The sequence below is a fragment of the Protopterus annectens genome, chromosome 4.part0, assembly GCF_019279795.1.
Source record: "Protopterus annectens isolate FY-2018-M chromosome 4.part0, PAN1.0, whole genome shotgun sequence".
NCBI lineage: Eukaryota > Metazoa > Chordata > Ceratodontiformes > Protopteridae > Protopterus > Protopterus annectens.
In genome coordinates this window covers 1520942300-1520962075 of record NC_056733.1, presented here as the reverse complement: position 1 = coordinate 1520962075, position 19776 = coordinate 1520942300, and the positions used below count along the sequence as shown (strand labels likewise).

The 19776-nt window shown below is 39.6% G+C and overlaps 1 protein-coding gene across 2 annotated transcripts in view; it reads right to left on the bottom strand.

The window, feature by feature from the left end:
- The window catches only part of LOC122799937 (CD276 antigen-like), a 200020-nt gene that overhangs the window by 23825 nt on the left and 156419 nt on the right, over positions 1 to 19776 (bottom strand). For both annotated transcript variants that reach the window (XM_044069344.1, XM_044069345.1), the window contains one exon: positions 5918 to 6071. In XM_044069344.1, the coding sequence (XP_043925279.1) occupies positions 5918 to 6071 (154 nt within the window). The remainder of the gene's footprint in view (positions 1 to 5917; positions 6072 to 19776) is intronic.

Genomic DNA, 19776 nt, shown 5'->3' with positions numbered 1-19776 from the left:
GCAAACACAAATGCCCAAACAGTCATCTAAATGTCCAGAAAATATACGAGAAATCTGACACTAAGACATTAGCTAACCAGTCCACACAAACTACAGTACAATAAACAGTTTTCCTGCCTACCTTAATTCAGAAGTGATGTGAATTGAAAAAGCAAGCTACACAAAAGTGGTTTTAACATTGTATAGTAACTTTGTACACCCAGCTGCAATAGACAGGGGGCCAGATTCAATAAAGCCTACAGTAAGTATGTATAAGAACATTCTTATCACATTTTTATGCTTTCTAGTCACTCAATTACACAAAGTGTACGTATAGTCTACACTATGTGGTAACTTTTATGAATCCTTGTCAATATTTAAAGCTGCAAGAATATCAGTAGGAAAACTAAACTTAGGAGGAAGAAGATGTGAGTTATGTCTGTATTGTCTGTTCACTCAGAGTGATGTACACTTAGTGTAAGGGTTATTGAATCTTGGGGAGGGAAGTTAATTGTTTCAGCAATTTAAAAATGAAAGACAGATCTTAACTGTAATCATAGATATATTTGAAGACCCCCCCCCCACATATAAATATGGCCTTTTTGTGTTTTACAGTAGTCAGGACCAAGCCACAGAGAAACATGTAGGGGAAGAATAGCATTTTATTTAAAATGCTAATTTTAATGATGTTCACACTATCCTAGAATGAAAATGCTACATATAGTTCATTTTGAAAGGTCTAAAACAGTTATGCCTATACTGTACCTGACCCTGTGCCACCTAGGAACTATTGTTCTCTGACAGTCTTTATAAGCCTCAAGGGGACTCTACTGAGACACAAATGGGTATAGAAAGGAAAGAACAGATGACTTATCACAGATGTACTATTCACAGGCAATTTAAGGGAGTGCAGTGAAGTTCATTTTGTCAACAGACAAATCAGTAACAGCAACCATAACAACAATGTACTGCAAGGAGAGCAGAGATTGCACTTTGATATTAGGAAAAAGACTATCAGGTAATCACCACTATAGCATGAGACCCAATCTTAACAACTGTTAAGCTCCCCCTTCTTAGCTTTTTAAGATTGGGTCTCAATGTAGGTAGAAAATATGGTGCCAGTACTGACCAACAAATGACAGTGGCAGAATAAAACAGATTTGATTCTGCCTGCTGTTTGTGCTGGTAATGTGTTCTTCATTATAAACTTAGAAAGTTCCTATAATAAAAAGATTTATGTTAGCCTGCATTTTCTGAAGGATATGAAGTTTAAAACTCAAATATATGTCATAATTTAGTGACTTGGTCCTCAGTGATTTGTCAGAAAATGATAGATTTTTTGAGGAACAGACCAAATATATGAGGCAAAAAAATTGGAACATTCTGCAAAAATCTGGACAGTTGAGAGACATGGAAGGTGAGTGAGTGCAAACATAAGAGATGAGTTACACCGTCTTTCTGACAGCACTTACTAGCTGCTTTATGGCTTTGAAAGACGGCAAAACATTTACCTTTTTTCTCCTTTAGCTAGTACTACTTGGAACAGATAAAGCCCTGTGTACTACAAAGAACTATGATTGGTTCTGTGATCATAATCCTTAGTTATATGTTCTCGACTTGGATGCCAAGATTCACTTTTCAAGCTTCACTGTCAAGGTGAATTTCTTGGCATTCATGTGTTGAACACATACTCTAGTTATGGTTGCAACCTGCTGATATTCCTCTATATAATCTTTAATGGTGAAAAGAATGAGAAGACGTACAACAGCGGTAATAAAAATCTCGTTATAAAACTGAATACAACAGTAGCTGTGTAGATTGCGAAGAGCTAACAGAAATGTTAGTCTAAGCAACAGAAATTAGAAATCTGAGGATGAAGGTCAAGTAAAACTGTAATGTTTATTAATAGAAGATCAGATAATAACCTAAACAATATCCAGTAAATATAATTTGGGCCGGGAAAAGTTGTTGGCATCAGCAAATCCATTGTAATAATCAAATGAAGGCTATATATGCAGACAAAAAGATTTTCTTTCTCATTTGATCTAAATGTGAGAGGAAATCAAATGACAAATGAAGGAGAAACCAGTAAATCTTATACTTAGCTGTAAGCACACAACAAGTAAAAGTTAATATTTGTTACAGTAAAGATGGATAAAAGAGCATTACTGTACAGCTCGGGGAACTAATGATGCTAGAAGACAGACAGTACAGTACAATGTTTCCACAATATAGGCAATAAGTTGGAAAATCTATCTGCCCAATACAGTCAGGTAAACCAATAAGGCTTACCAGCATGCAATTAAGGAAACTAAAATCTATAAAATGGTTGTTGTGAGGCAAGGGCACATGCAAAAAATTCAAACGGCAGGAGACTAAAGTCTGCAGCAAATGAGATTATAGCTTTCCATTGCAATCACATCCATTAATCCCTACTGGACTTACTTAACTGCAGTTTAAGTTCTGTAAATTCACTTTTATGGGATTCAAGCACACTTTCAATTTTCTAAACCAACCAAGTCAGAAGCCGGACAGCTGGACAAGTGATAAGTACTTTTTTTACTGCCTTTTTTCCTTACTCAAAATAATGCTCATGCCCTTGCCCGCCTCACAATCTTGTACTATTTGCGAGCACGGCTCCAGCGATATCATCGCATTTGATATTGCGCCCATGCCCCTGCACGCCTATGCGTGTGGAGTATTGTTGCTATCAGGCAATTCTGTAAACAAATTCTGTTTTAAAGGAGCTACTAAAAAATTGTCACCCTGTTATTTTAACACCAAATTAATGTGTGTCCAGGAAATACCAGACAGTTGATAGATACTGGGATATAACAAATGTGAAACAAAAAACACCTGATAAGCTACCTATCTTAAATTAGCTTTTTGCACAATGTGTAATCATTTTATTTTGACTAGGATGGCTTCCCCTGGGTCCCTGTGCTTGCTCTGTTGCTGCCTCGTTCACATAACTTATACCGGAATGCCACAGTGCAAATGCCACCTGAAGTCCCTGGCAAATGGCCACACAAGATAAAGTATAAAGGGGGCAGGAAGTAGCAGAAGCATGGATCGACCTAAAACTTTAAATCTTTCTAAAAGAAAATCAAACATTTATATGTAGACTTTTGTTATTTATTTAATTTCTGTGACTTGCTTCCTTTTCAAGCTAGTGCCCGGGTGATTGTCCCTCTCACCCCCCCCCCCTTCTATGCTACTGGCTGCATGTATTCACCCAAAGGAAATAATTACATCTCACCTGTTTCTTTTTTGTTTTTTTTAATTAACTAACTATTTTCCCATAACCTCCGAAAAACCTCCCAGCATGTTGCTCTCTCCCTCTCTCAGGCTTGGAAGTCTACCTATGCACGTTTGTCACATGTTCACAGACAGTTTTTTTTCCCCTCCCACGAAGTCCTCTAACCTAAACAAAACTGTCAGTCACGCTGGCAACACAACTGTAGGAGCCAATCAGGATCTTAGAATGAGCATATCAACTGATCGATCTAAAATCCTGAGCAGCTCTCCTGGTTACATCTCCCATAGTGACTTCTGATGTTAAAAGCATACAAAAAAGCTTCTCTAACTAACGTGGATTGAAAAGGTATCGCTAAATTAGAAACAGTAAGAGGAATACCCCTTCAACTGTGTACCGATTTGGTGGTACATTTTCAGATTTTAAAACATAACAGTTAGAAAAGCTTTTATGGCACTAGACTGTATGGCATGTGTTCTAGCAAAAAGGAGGGGGTGCGCGCCCCTGCGCCAAAGCTTAAATCCGCCATTGATAAACATTTTTTAATTGAAACAATAAACCATTGTATTAACTAAATGAAAATACTTAAAGGAGATTTATACAGTATTTAGTTTTTAAAGATTTTTATAAAATTATCATAGTAAATTATTTTTATTGGTATAATCATCTTATGGCAATCTAAAGGTTTACCACATGTATTACCAGTTCTGGGTCCTTACACAATTCAGAAAGGCTGCATTTACAAATTAAATCTTGCCTTTACTGAAGCAAGTGTATAATATCAATGCACATGTTTGAAAGTCATTGAAATGCTTCCATATATACAATTAAATTATAACATTTAAATTGTTCACTAGAGTTCAATATCCCAGGTTTCTCTTCAGTCACATTTATTCCAAACTAATAAGCTTTACTTCCTCATGTCACTGGCCTTACTCCTGACTATCTTTCTTCAGACCCCTTGGCTTCTGTGGTACTCCAGCCCAATCCTAAGGCGAGTCTTCTCTCCAGGTCTGTAAAATCCCTTCCATAGATAGGTTCTTGGGTCTCAGGCTCCCATCTATACAGCTCCTGTGGTCCAGGCCCCCACTTCCATCCCCCTGTAATCTCTCTGTAGAGAGATGCAAACATTTCTGTTGTTTCCATTCTCTCTTTGTAGAAGTAATACTCTTCATGAGGTTACTTTGGCTGCATCTATAACCCATCTATTTACTTTTCTTTTTATCACTCTCTCTGGCAATTATCAGCCCTCCCCATAGTATTCAAGCCTAGCAACAGCGTATCACTGGATACAGAAACAACCAAATGGAGGAAGCCATCATCAGGGCTGGCATGAAGGGTGGTTTGCCCCACTCTGCATTTACTATTCATTCCACTTGGGGCAGGGCATGTCCTCATTTTAGTAGCCTAACTGCCTTGCATAAACTCTCAAACTACGGGCCACCAAAATGTTTCAGGATGGGCAATCCTAATTAACCAGTCCCCAGGCTGCAAATGTAGTCAACTACTGCCCTCAAATTACATAATTTATGTTGTACAGCTAAGGGATGTTCCGTATTAATCTAACCCCCTTCTTACATGACCACATCACCATGATGGCCTGCTATGCTTAGCCCGTGTTGGAAATGGCTTGGCAAGACCAGAAACACCCCCTGGCCCACAGCGCTGCCTGCCATGCAACTATCCCTCCAAAAGTATCTGTAAGTATAGTGGGCTTGATTATACCCCATCCCCCCAGAATGGGAGAGCAGGCATCAGATGTTCACGCCCATCCTCCCTCACTGACTCTTCCTGCACTTTGTTCACTATTTATTCTTAGGTCAGCTGCATTGCAGTCAGAGCTTTATCTCACTGTACCACAGAGCCAATAACTTTAGATTTTTTTTCACACAGTGTAGCCATACAACCAATTATACACTGCAAATATACAGTTCAGATAGAAAAATTATAACAGCTATCTGTCTCCAGGTTATCGAGTGCTGAAGCCATAACTAAGTCTATTACAGTGTCGGTTTGTTTAATGACCCAGACTGTGGAAAAAGCCTGTTATGGAGGGACTGAAATGCATGGCTGAGACTGACATTCTCATCTGGGGGTGGGAGTCAATCAAATTCCTGTTTGAGGACCAAAATCTGGAGGAAGGCCAGTCTGTATTTCATTTCAAAGTGATTTGGGGCATGAGCCTGTCCAAGTTGTGGATGCAGTCCACATGATCATAAGTGTGCAGAAGCTCACAGTCAAACACTGCTGCATAGACAGGTGTTGCACTATACCTGCAGGACAACAGGAGGAGAGTTGTGAGAAGTGCAACAAAACTCCTAAACTCTCACAGGATAATGGCTGACTCTGGGTCTTGCCTATCCTTTCTACTTGCTTTTGAAGCTAGCAGGAGGATGGGATGACTGGACTAAATGGGGACGGGGACACATATGGAAGAGCACAGGGAAAGGAGGCCAAAAAGGAAAATATAAAAGAAATGTACATATTCAGATTGTAAAGGATTTTAAGAAAAATGCAGCATTTCTGCTCTTTTCAGCTTTCAGTTGCAGAATGTGATGCAGATGTCATTAGCTATACATGTTTTGTAACATAAAACAATTTCCAAGATACAGCACAGATATACAAATGTCATTATAATACTGACAAAATACTACATATGTTTGTAATTTATGTCCTTCCTACCTTGTCTTGACTATCCAAATAAAAATGATGACAAGCGCAAGCACTGATGCAGTTACAGCCACCACTACAATTACAGCACACGTTGTATCGACTCCAGTCGCATCTTTACTGTTGTCATTCAAAGATTTTTCCTCAGGTTTTGCAGTAGGTTTCTCTGTACAAAATGAGCAAAAAAGCCTGTTAGATTTAACTATATATTAATCAGTGACATTCACACTTTGTGATGATTGCAGCATAAATTTATATACTCAAGTGTTATTAATTCTCTTCCAAAAACAATAGGCAATAATCATCATGTTACAAACTCTTCCCTCCCCCCAAAATTAGCAAGATGATCATTTACTTTGAAAACTGTACTTATAAACTGTTTTATCAAACATAATGCACTTTAAGTGCACAAAATTTGTCAGGTGTTAAGAATTCCCTTCCTATCCTGTCGGCTCTTTTTTTTACTGTTGACGTAAGGTAAAGGAACTTGTACAGAGGAATACATCAGGAGCAGCCCCAGTTTCTAGTGCAGATTATATGATTGATACTTGGGTAATCTGATACATCAACAGTACCCATGTACAGTATGGGGAGTAACATGGAAGCAGGAGAAAAGCTATTGCTTGGGCCAATAATGGTGACACCACGTTTGCTACAGCCAACATCAGATGACTTTCGCAGTCAAAAACAGTCAGTCTAGTCTAGTACAGCAGTCAGAACAGATGTGGTTATAATAACTGCTCAGTTACATTTATGGATTTGATCTGTTGATGAGGAAGTGGCAGAAAGCCAGCATCTGTAGCAAACAAATTTTGTGGTAATTGTAGGTAACTTGAGTCCAGGGTTGTGTGCAGTCCTAGGTTTTACTGTTTAAGTAAGATACATGTTGGGAATGCTAAAGTCAACCATGTTATAGTGGGTACAGTTTGAAAGAGCAAACACTCATATAAGAGTGAATTTTTTTTCCTGGTGTAAAAAAGAAAAATGAAATCTTATAAAATGGAGTTTCGCTGGCAGCCTTCGTATCGAATTGGGTTGCAGTAGAGTAAGCGAAATTGCCCTTACCCTACTGTAGTGAAATCTCAGAGTTAGTATGTATAATAAGCAGGGTGTCTGGGAGGTACAAGTGGCATGCCCCCCAGCAAAAAAAAAAATTAGTTTTTAATACTTTTCTTCATTTTAGAATCACCCTAAAGTGGTCGTACTTTGAATGTTTAACTTTAAGCTAATTAATTTAGTCAAGTACTGAACAGCACGTTAACTGTGAGATATACAAAATAGTCACTAAGCAGACATTCGTCTGCAGGCCAAAGAGTGTCACATCTAACCAGCAGTCATCTTTCCTTTCTTCTTTACTCTTTGCTGTATATACCCAGTGCCAAATAATTAAGCCACATTCCATTTTCCTAAAGGAACAGAGTGCTGTGTCCCCCACTGCCATCTTAAGAAAGGACATACACAGATCTTTCAAAAGTGGCTACGCACTCAGACACTTATATTTCTGTACATCTACTCCATTTCAAATATGTGCAAAAGAAGTAAGCTTTTTTCTCTAATCATGGAAGATGATCCATTATTACTATTCATAGCTGACACATCACATCAACAAAGTGCAACCATCACTGACCCTAGCATTGGCAAGTCATTCCCACTCTTCCCTACTGGTTCTAGGTCATAGTCAGGGTTTGTTTATCATGCTTTCTGCAAATAATGGACATTTTCTGGACTGAACTTAAATCTCTTGTTTTTACAAAGTTACCTGAAATAATCTTAAAACTTGGACTTTGTTGACACTACAGCGAAGCTGTTTATGGTTTTGGTAGAAGCCTTTGTAGTATTATTGTGGATATTAGGCTATGCCAAGCAATATACAGCAGACTTTCTGTATCCCTACTTGTCCATCTCTTAACACTGCTCTGCGTGTCAGATCCCTTAGCAGAATTGGATCTATAATGGCAGAGCACACAAGTGTTGGATAGGGATAGGATCTACGTTCTGGGACATACATATAGGTCTATGTGCACAAGCTATGCCCACAGCATTGCACTATAAGGACATTATGTGGCTATACAGCAGTGGTGCTATTCAGGTTTATGAATTGTGCTGCTATCATGATGGCAGACTAACCATATTACATATAGCCCTTTTACAAGACCGTGTATTATGCCAATGAAAAGCCCTGTTTTTTATGAGCTCCTTGTATGTGCCATATGCACACCTGAATTTACCTACAAAATGAAAACTACACATCAAATATAAGAAAATCATAACATATATGCATTAATATAAGATATACTGTAAATACTAAAAGATTTCATGAATGTGAGGTATGTTTGGAGTGTTTTGATGACCAAGACAGCATCTATGGTGACATATTTGCTATATTTGACATTATTTTATAAAGATCACTTACAAAACAATATTCAACAAACCAGAATAACTGTTTATTCATCTTCTGAATCAGCAATAACTTACTTTTACAAAAGTCACTCAGCTGCACAACTAAAGTGCTAAAGCATATTTTTGTAAGGCTTCCCTATTTGTTGTTGCTTTAATACAGTGACCCTAAAAGATCCAAATGCCTGCCTGCAACAAAATATTCATGAGATAAATATTCTAGAATACCAGCAAAGATGGACAGGCTTACCAGACACAGGGTAGACAGTGCATTAGCCACTGGACTGACAGCTGAGACCAGAGAGCTAGCTGCATCTTCAAACAGATAAAAAACACATTGTTGCTCTTAATACACCACTTTATGCATCTAGCAGATGCCAGATAAGTAATAAGAACCATCAAAAGACAGCAGTATGGCAAATTCACACAGGTAATACATATACAAAAAATGCAACACAGCCAGTAGCCTAATCCATACGGACATGACAGTCGGGTAGGGTATCTTGACACCTAGGTCAAAAGTTCCCTAAGGTTTGACTACCATGTTGCAAGAATAGCTAGCACAACTAATATTTAAAAGTATCTTATTTAGGTCACATGATGTCATTGTCTTTCTGCACTCTGTTGCAATTAAACATATTGAAGAGTACAGTGCCCCTTTCTGCATGCATCTAACCAGATATATCATGCTACTAGAATGGCCCTACAGGTTCCCAATGAAAAAGATTATTCAACTAAAATCTCTTAGCTATACCAAGACTTGAGAGTATAAGCTCTGCTGCTATGTTCTTGTCTCTTACAAACTCCTGCATGGAGATCTACGTCTGGCATTTCATGTCATCAAAGATCTCACAATAATGGATCTCTTATGATTTCAGAGGACAAAATGGCTGCACCAAAACCTGAACCAAAGATCTGAACCCCAACCAATATAGAAATAATACATGTGGGAGGGATACACTACCCAGTCACTCATCGTATACTCTGGGACAAATTGACCATGTGTGTTAAATGGAATGGAACCACTCACTACTTCAAGACAAAAAATTTTGATGACTGGGTAATCACAAGATCGTTCTCTGTCTGATGTGTTTTTCCATCCCGGACATTTGGGGTACATGTTGAAGGCAGTATATGGCAAGGCACACATGGTCTTCACACTTACTTGCCTTGCAGTTCCTATAATCCTATGACCCTATGATTATACTTCTATCCAAGTTAAATAAATAATGTTTTACTCTCACTAATTAAGCCATGGTTCTCCTCTGAGATCTACGAGTACAGAATTAAGTATTGTGACTTTAATAACTCTTTTTGTTGGGACAAGCCTCTCAGCACTTCAGAATTGGAATGAGTTGTCTCCATAACCCTTGCTTAAATATATCTACTCTGAAGTCATGTTACTTCAGAGATGGGAGCAGTATGTTGATGGTGCATCTGAGAACATCCTGTGCCTGGAAGAAAGTTAATATTCAAAGGTTCATATGTAGGTACTAGGCTATCGGCCCAAGGGTCTACGTAAGCCTAGCCAGCAAGGTTCCCTGGCTTATGCCACCCAAGAAAGTTATTTTCCAATGCCACTGTCGAGCAGAGACACAGAAGTGATCCCCAGGGTGTACTTCCTATTTCCCATCCACTCACCAAGATTTTTCTTGAGTGCTATTGAAGAACTTTGCTTGACATAGATGGGTAGCCTGTTAAAGAGGATGGGAAGTCTCTGAGACAGGAATCTATCCCTCCAGCATGTCCTGTTTATTGTGGTGACAATGTTTAGGTCCTTAAAGCGTGTAGCTTGGAGGGATTGGGATTTCTTTAGGTGTAGCATGTCCAACAACTCTGGGTTTGACACAGCTTTATAAGTTAGGCAGAGATCACCTCAGAGTAGGCGATATGCTATGGAGTAAAGCTGGAGTTTTTTTGAGGCGGTCAGTGTAGGGCATTTGTTTGAGGCCAGTAATCCTCTTTGTGAGGTACTTTTGTGGCCTTTCCAGCTGCTGCAGATATCTTGTGAGGCACATTCCAAAAGGGGAGTTGTACTCTATAATGGGTCTAATGAGTGTCGAGTAGAGGGGAACAATGACCTCTTTTTTCCTGGATGAGAACCCTTTTATGATGAGGTGTGCCATGTAGAAGGACTTCCTGACTACTGTGACGATGTGACTATCAAAGGAGAGACTACTGTCCACCTGGGTCCCAAGGTCTCTTATCACCCATTCGGTGTTAAGAAACCAAAAAGAAAGCCAACACTGGTAAAACAGCCAAAACCACAAAGACCAGTGTACGAAGGGATCAGTCCACCAATAAATATTCAGAAACAGATTTATTAACGAAGGCAAATCTAACACATAACGTTTTCGTCAACACTGTGACTTCATCAGATATAATGAACAATAAAATTCATGGGTATATATACACATAATTGGCTCCAATCTTTCAATTATAGTTCGTTGATAGTACAATTTTAAAGAGACAGAGACCACTTGTAATATACCTGAAGCACCATAAATCTAATAAAACCCTAAGGTATATGAAGTATATAAATATAAATGTACAATGTTACAAATTTAAAAATAATAATAAAATATAATAGATACTGTTAAAATTTGTTTACATACAATAGGCTTTTAACTTTAACAAAGGCTTGATTGATATATATTCATTTAAGCCTGGATCCCTATTAGATTCCAGTAAAATATGCCAATAGGTTTCCCTGTGTTCTAATCTAATTTCCCATGGCCCTCCTCTATTGTCTTTGTAAACAGTTTCCAAAACAAAAAACTGATACTTAGCTGTAGAGCATGTCTTAAGATGTCTATAAAGAGCATTTTTCAAATTTTGTTTTTGTATCTCGTATAAATGCTCATAAATCCTTCTTTTTAGAGGATGTTCAGTTTTGCCCACATAGAAGGCGGGACATGATAGGCAAAAGGCCAAATAAACCACCCCCTGACTATTGCAGTTAGAAAACCCGGTAGACTTGATATTTTTATTTCTAGCTGCAAGGAAAAGGTTTTCTTGATTAACAACATAATGGCACTGTGTGCATGAACCACATTTGTAAGTGCCCGTACGTTTGTTGGAATATTTGTATGGATGGAAATTCTTTTCTAACAAATTCTTTATATTTCTGCCCCTTCTGAAAACTGTCTTAACATTTTTGTTACTTAGATTTTCCAAGTCTGTAATGTCCCTGAAATTGTCCCATTCATTTTGTATGATGTTCCTGATAACCCCTGAATTAGCACTGTACTCAGTAATGAACACTCGATTGAAATCAGATACCGCCTCAGTGTTGTCTGTTGTACTGTATGTATCTCCTAGACCCAAAATGGGCTTGTACTGATCTCCTCTACCTAAATCTACCTGTTCCTTGATCTGGGAGATAAATTCATATGGATAGCCTCTTTCTTGAAACATACAAAATAATTTGTAGCACTCTGAATTGTAATCTTCTTCTGATGTCATGCGGGATATCCTGACCAACTGTCCCCTTTACTATTCCTCTTTTTTCGATATAATGGATGAGAACTATTAAAATGTATATAACTGTTAGAGAAGGTTGGCTTCCTATAAACATTGGATGTAAATTTTCCTTGATGGATACTTAGTAAAACATCTAGGTATTCAACCTTCCCTTCCTGAATGTGATGAGAAAATGTTAAAAATTCAGTAGTAGAGGCCAAGTATTCCATAAAAATGGAAATGATGTTATCAGGTCCTGTCCAAAAGATGCATATATCGTCCAGGAATCTGAAATAGGCCCCCCAATATTGAGTAAATTCACAATTGAATACATATTTATTCTTCCAAACAGATAGAATAATATCGGCGTAAGTGGGGGCACAATTGGACCTCATGGCCACTCCTGAGGTCTGCTAGTAATATTCCCCTGAAAAATAAATGAAATTGTTATGTAAAACCAATTCCATTAATTCTAGAATGAGAAAGTTGTCATTAGCACTGGCCTTAGGACAAGATGTTAAAGCTTCCTCTAGCCATAGGAGTCCAATGTCATGTGGAATCACAGAAAACAAGTCCACTACGTCTATAGTTAGAAATTTTAAATTAGGAACTAGTAGGTCTGGGGTTACTTTTTTCAAAAATTCCCAGGAGTCTTTTAATGAGTAGTTTGCCTTAGGCCATAGATTCTTAAATTTCCAATCAATGAACTTTGAAAGAGGAGAAACCTTTGAACCCTGTGCTACTACAAGCTATGGAGTAAAGCTGGAGTTTTTTTGAGGCGGTCAGTGTAGGGCATTTGTTTGAGGCCAGTAATCCTCTTTGTGAGGTACTTCTGTGGCCTTTACAGCTGCTGCAGATATCTTGTGAGGTACATTCCAAAAGGGGAGTTGTACTCTATAATGGGTCTAATGAGTGTCGAGTAGAGGGGAACAATGACCTCTTTTTTCCTGGATAAGAACCCTTTTATGATGAGGTGTGCCATGTAGAAGGACTTCCTGACTACTGTGACGATGTGACTATCAAAGGAGAGACTACTGTCCACCTGGGTCCCAAGGTCTCATCACCCATTCGGTGTTAAGTAGATTGCTGTCTATGTGGTAGTTCATGGGTACAGAGGTTTTACCAAAGGGGATGACAGTGCACTTTTTGGCATTGGGCTTGAGGCCATGGCTCTGACACCAGGCATCTGTGTCAGCGAGGCCCTTCTGTCGGATGTCCACATCATTTGGGGACTTGACTATGGCTCTTAGTTTGCAGTCATCTGCGAACTTCATTAGCCAGAGGCCTTCTGTGTTAGCCTGTACTTCAGAGAAGTAGATACCAAACAGGAGAGGTCCCCGGACGGAACCTGTGGTACTCCACTTGTCACTGCTTTGAGGTCAGATTTGAAGTCTGCAACTTTTACAGTGTGGGTTCTGTCAGTGAGCCAGTTGGCAACCCATCATGTGATGTAGGGATTTATACCTAGTTTAGTGAGTTTAGCTATAATTCCAGAATGGGGGATTGTGTCGAAAGCCTTGGCGAGGTCAAGATAGACTGTGTGAACCACCGTACCCTCATCTATGGCTTTGGTGACTGCCTCAAAGAAGTCAATCAGGTTCAGGAGGCATGATCTGCCTTTCACAAACCTGAACTGGGTGAGATCCAGAGTTTGGAGGTTACCAATGTATTTGTTTATGAGTTCCATGATGCTACGTTCCATGGCCTTGTAGACCAGGCTCGTCAGGCTAATAGGTTGATAGTTCCCGGGAAAAGTGATGGCTCCCCCTTTGTGGAGTGGGATAACTGTTGCTGTGCACCATTCAGTGGGCACAAAGCCTGATGCGAGGCTATTATTGAACATGGTGCTTAAGTGGTAAAATGCAGCCTGGGATGTTGTCCGGTCCCATGGATGCTGTGTTTTTGGCTTTAGAGAGTGTAGCTTTTACCTGCGTAGTTGTGATTACAGGGGCTCTGCATTCTTCCTGTATAGATATGGGCCCTTTAGGGGGTGAGAGGGGTTAAAGTTAGCACTGAACCTATCTGCCAGGATGCTGGCAATATCAGTTGATTCTGTAATTTTCATGCCTTTGTGCTGTAACTCAGAGCAGATCTGGGTGTTGCCATCGAGATTTTTGACATAGCTGTAGAATGCTTTGTGGTTGTCCTTGGAATTAGTGGTGATTTTGTTTTCGTAGCTTGCGTTGGAAGATCTTATAAGGGATCTCAGCTTCTTACTGAGGCTGACCACAGAGCTCCTCCAGTCATGGGATTTTACTCTCTTTTGCAACAGTTTCTTCCTTCTGTTGTACAGTTTGTTTATGGCAGAGGACCAACAGATTGGCTTCCTTTTTTTGGAGGATAGTGTTTTGGTTCTGTTTGGGATAGCACGATCCATGCACTTGTGTAAGTGCTTATAGAGTGCATTTGTGTAGGATTCAGCAGTTGTTACTTTATTGTCCATCTGCATGAGTGTTATGAAGTTTACCACTTCTGTCTTAAGAAGCATGAATTTGGCTTTGGAGAAATTTTTTACTGTGGTTTCCTTAATGGGGGGTGGGACGGGATGTGGATATCAAGGTTGATTAGCTTATGGTTGGATTGGACCAACGAGGAGCTGACTTCAGGTGTGGAACACCAGTCACTCATGTTGGTAATGACTAGGTCTAGGATACTGTTGCCCCTGGTGGGGGTGTGGATAAGTTGATCCAGGGCATTGGAGTTTATGAATTCCAGAAAGCGTTGTGCTAAGGAGTTGGTACATGAGAAGTTTTCCCAGTTAATGGTGGGGAAGTTGAAGTCATCCATTATTAGTGTGTTTGGTTGAACCCTAATATTTTCCAGTACATCAAGAAAAGAGGAGTTGGAATCCTGGGACATGGTGGGGGATCTGTAGCAAGCTACAATTTGGATTGCAGTTTTGCCCAGAGTTAGTTGCACTTAGATAACCTCGGATGCATTATGCTGTGCAACTGGCCTGGAGGTGTGGATATCTTTTATGAAAATGGACACACCTCCGTCTTTGGTGTTTCGGTCCAGGTTACATGGCCAAAAAGTGTGGTATGAGTTATAGTCTGGTAGTGCAAGGCTGCTCTCTGGAGCCTTGAACCAGGTCTCAGTCACTGCACAGATATCGATGTTCTCCATTTTAAAGGAGTGCCTCGAGTGACTGCATTTTGAAATTTAGACTTCTAGCACTGAGTAGTATTACCCTCAGTTTTTGCTTGCCTGTTCCTGTTATGGTGGTGAATTTGTTATTTGAACCTTGCCAAAAAAAGACACTATAGGGGCAGCAAGAGCCTTAGCCAGTATCCAGAATCCCAGGGGCGACAGGTGCAGGCCATCTCTGGCAAAGCATCGTGGTCTGTCGACCATGTCATCCCAAGCAGACAGATACTGGATCCCCTTAGAATGACACCAAAAGATTAGCCAATTGTTGAATTCAATCATTTTGTCCTTGTACTGCGGTATCATTCTGGGCGATGGCAGAATGCTACTCAGGGCTAAGGTCATACCTGCCTGGGCTACAAGATCGGAGATCTCTTTCACGTCTCTTTTCATGTAGTCCAGGGAGGTACATCTCAGGTCATTCACACCAACATGGACAATGACAGTCATATTTTTACTTGTTGTGGAGTGACCTGAGTGCGTGGGTTAAGTGACGAATCCTGGCACCCGACAGGTAGCTGACAGTAACCTTCTCTTTGTTTAGCCTGGTGAGTGGGACATCAGTATGCCTGACTACAGAGTCACCTATGACTAGTGTGTTGGGTACGTCGTTTTGCCTTACTGGCTTTGGTTGAGTGGCACACTGAGTCTGTGGACTATGTGTGTCATTTGGGTTGTGTTGGGGGATGGAGGTTGCTTGCGTTTCTGCTTTGGAGGTCTCTGTTGCTTAGACAGATTATTATTGAGAGCCTCCGTGAATGTTTTTGTGTTACTATGTGTGGATTTTGGTGGTGTAGATTTAGTGAGACTATGTGATGAGTGTGGTGTGGTGCAAATGTTTACCTTCTCCTCACGACTGTCAAGTTCAGTCTTGGTTGGAGAGAGCTTTACCTCCAGTTTGGCTAGATAAGTGCATCTCTCACAGGTTGTAGTGTTGGGTGTTAGGAGGAGAGGGTTGTCTGTGCACGAGGCAATTTCTACATTGCCCCAAGATGCCCAGATTCATCAGACAGACAGGAGAGAACACTGGGAGCTGACCCTTGGACATGCCTGAATAAAAAAATATTTTCCTCTAGATAAGTGAGGAAAGTGAGTACAAGAGCTGTTTTTCTCTAAGCAAGTGAGAAAAGTAAGTACAAAAACTGTTTTCCTCTAGGTAATGAAGAAAATTGAGTGTCATAGTAATTAGTAGCTTACTTAGTGCTTACAAGTGCCGAGCATGAATAAGCAAATTTAAGTGCTAAAACTAAGAATCTGTATCTGCACTAGACGAGTTAACAAACAAGTGCAAATGCAGGCTTTCAAATCAGAAAGTTGAGAGAGATGGAAGAGATTGCCCAAACGGCCAATAACTACAATTTTAGGGCCAGAACGACTTCTTATGTGGAAGACAGGTTACCTAGTGTTTACCACTCCACTGATAAGCTAGAAGGCTTCCCTCCAACACAGAAAGGCTTGGGGGGCTCTGAAGCTTACATACAGTCCTGGATGCAGCAAATCTGTATCTGGAACACTAGTTACAGGAAAGGTAGGAAACAGGCTTACAGTTTTTTTTTTCCCGTTTATTGTTTGGTCAATAAGGAGAGCAGCCAACTTGGAACAGTTCTGATTATCCTCCTAATGGTAGTGAGCAACGAGAGTCAAGTGATCTACACTTTTCACCTTTATACATGGCTACACAATATTTGACTAAATCAACCCACCAACTACTCAGAAAGTGCTTGGGTTCACTGTTCTATTATGTCCCAATCATGAACTGTATTTGTGGTGATGAAGTTTACTTACTGCTTTTTAAATCATTTCTGTGACAGCACTATATTTAACCAACACTGCCCAGCAATACTTTTAAGGTTCTAATGGCAAGGATGTTTTAGTTCTGATGAAGTCCTGCTCTTTGTTAAGAATAAAAGTGGCTTAATTTTAGTTTGCGATTAACTGAATCATGCATGTTGTGTCGTGGATAAACTTTGCGGTTTGCAGTGGACATTTATTGTGAAGTCTTTACTTCAGTGGGCTGTAGACTTTCTTGGGTTCCCAGTGGTGATTATTAATATTCCTGGAATCCCTCAGGCTTTTCTTGTTTTTCATTTCTTGGAAAAACATTCTCTTCATCTAACTCTTTTAGTTCAGTTTCCCATTTCTATGAATTTTCTCCATTTGCTGCTATGATTACTGTCTTACAGTACTCAGTTTTATCCCATGTGCCTTTAGTTTTGCATTGCAGTCACCTATACTTTGCTGATGTTTCAGTTCAGTCTGCTTATAGTGCCACATTGTCTGCATACAGCAGTTCTGATCTATCTCATGACCTGTTTTCTGACATTATCTACAACCTTTATGAGCAGTACAGACATCCCTATACACAGTTTGGCACAATAGGGTAAACTCAGAAAACAACACTTGAAAGGGGATGCAGAACAATTTACAAGATTGCCTATACATTGCATACTTATCGCTGTAATTTACTTTTTACTTTAAAACGATACTGCTTATGTGTGATCGTTCTTATTTCAGATTATTTGACAGGCTATGTTATCCCCTTGAGTAGGTTTCTCATAACACTTGAAATTGTCACTTGAAATGAGTGCCTGTATCCAACTATAGGGCACAAGTCTAAAATGCATTTGACAGTGTGCTGGACAGAAGTGAAATGCCATGCTTTCAAACAAAACTCTCAACTGCCTAGAATTTTGCAGACTGTCCAGATGTTTGCCTCATTTTTATAGCAAGTCATTGAGGACTGAAGTCACTAAATAATGGAATACAATGGAACTTCAGACTTCATCCTTCAAAAAAGGCATGCTAATGCAAAATTTGTTACTCTGTCAATTTTCCAATTGAATAAGAGCAACATTTATAATCTGCCTCTGATTTTGTGCAGTTGTGTCCCCATTATTTTTGACTTTATCCAGCTTTCTTGTGCTTAGAGGTTGAAAGGTATGCTTTCAAACTGGAACCTTGCAAGTTTGCACACAACCAGTGAACAGACAAAGATTTAGCTTCAGTTTTCATACAACTGAAAAACATTACAGAACAAACATTAACTTTGATTTAAGCTTTTGAAATTTAATCTTTAATAAATCAACCATCAAAATACATATACCAGCACTCACAAAGCTGCACAACTTAACCATTAATTAACATATAAAATCTTTGCAAAAATATATAGTTTCTTACACATTTCAAAGCCTTAAAACCCTCCTAATACAAATGCATGACTGTGTTAACAAAGCCATACGGCCGTCTTCCTTGCTGGTTACCTAAAATGCACTCAGATCATCTTATCCCACCTTTTCTTAATCCTCATTTTCCTCTCCCTAGTCAGCTGATCCTTAATGACAAAGTGCGGCCTTTGAGTTCCCTTTTCTAGATTGCTACACATCCTATTTTGCCATTCATAATCCGCTACACTTTTAACTCACTTCCCTACCAAAAACAACGGACATTTTTTCACTTTTTTCTACTCTTGTTTTTTCCCACTATTCCAACCATATCAAACTTCCAGTACTTTTTTTCTTTCCCAAACATTGATTCTCATTCTATTAGATTTCTTTCCTATGAGGCATTAATCTACTCACAGTACTATATGTGAAACATTGAGGACTAGTCGGTCCCTTACCACCATCATCTACCATTCATCTACACTATGCCACATTTTTTTCTGTCTGAATGGGGATGCAAAACTCATCTATCGATCCTAAAATCCAGGGGAAACTTTCAGACTTACCATTACCCTGCAGGCTTCCCCCTTCCTTCCACTTTCTAATCTACATTTGTTTGTCGTGTTTGTCCTTAAAAAAAAAAATCTCTTTTTCTCTCTCTTTTCTAAGATGCTGTAAAATTACATTTCACATACATCTATCCCTGCTCTTCCAATCTACTATTCAAACAGAACTACATTTTATCTTTTCTGCCTCACCTATGGATTTACTCCCATTCTCCCTTTAAGTGTTATTAAAAATAAGTTATGGACTCACCATAACATTCCGAGTAGTTCTACTTCATTTGTCTTGAACCTGTGGGTACCAGATCCGTATTGGATCCGAGCCGGCAATTTCACTAGCATCTGCTTTGAGCTCCAAGCTCCTCCCCTTACCCATAATACACCGCTACTACCTTCCATCCCCCAGATCGAGTTTGCTGCAACTTACACCAATAACCCAACCTCAAAAAACACCTTACACACCTAAAATCAGCTAAAAAAGCTGTCCATATGGTAAGGCCAAGGGGAAGGAGGGAGGGATGGTTGAAGACAAATGAAGTCGAACTACTCAGATGGAACATTATGGTGAGTACATAACTTCTTTATCTGAAGTAGTTTACTTCATTTGATCTTCAACCTGTGGGACAGAGTCCTCAACTACTAAATACCTGGATGGCCCTCATGGAAGGATATTCCGGAGCACCGCAAAACCAAAGAATGCTCTCCTTTGAGAAATCAAATCCAATTTATAGTGACAAATTTGGGAAGAAAACAGGTAAATTGACAGTTTGATTGATGTTAATCTGTGATGCTACTTTTGGGAGAAAGGAAGAATTGGTGTGGAGGGAAACCCCGTCCTTATGGAAAATCATGTATAGAACCTTGACACACAACGCTTGCAGTTCTAAAACCCTCTCAGCAGAGGTGATAGCTACTAGAAAAGCTGTTTTCTGAGACGAAAAAGTACAGTTTTGTACCTACCATAAATGTAGATGTTCGAAGATCCACATTGCTGCAGTCCTTACACTTGGGTAGTCCGCTGTCCTCGGTCGGCCCGAATATCAAAGTATAAGGCTGACGTCGGTCAAGGCGCATTTGACTGACATCAGGACGTCAGGGTACAAATGCGCATGACCGACGTCATATCCTCAGTCTTTTCTTG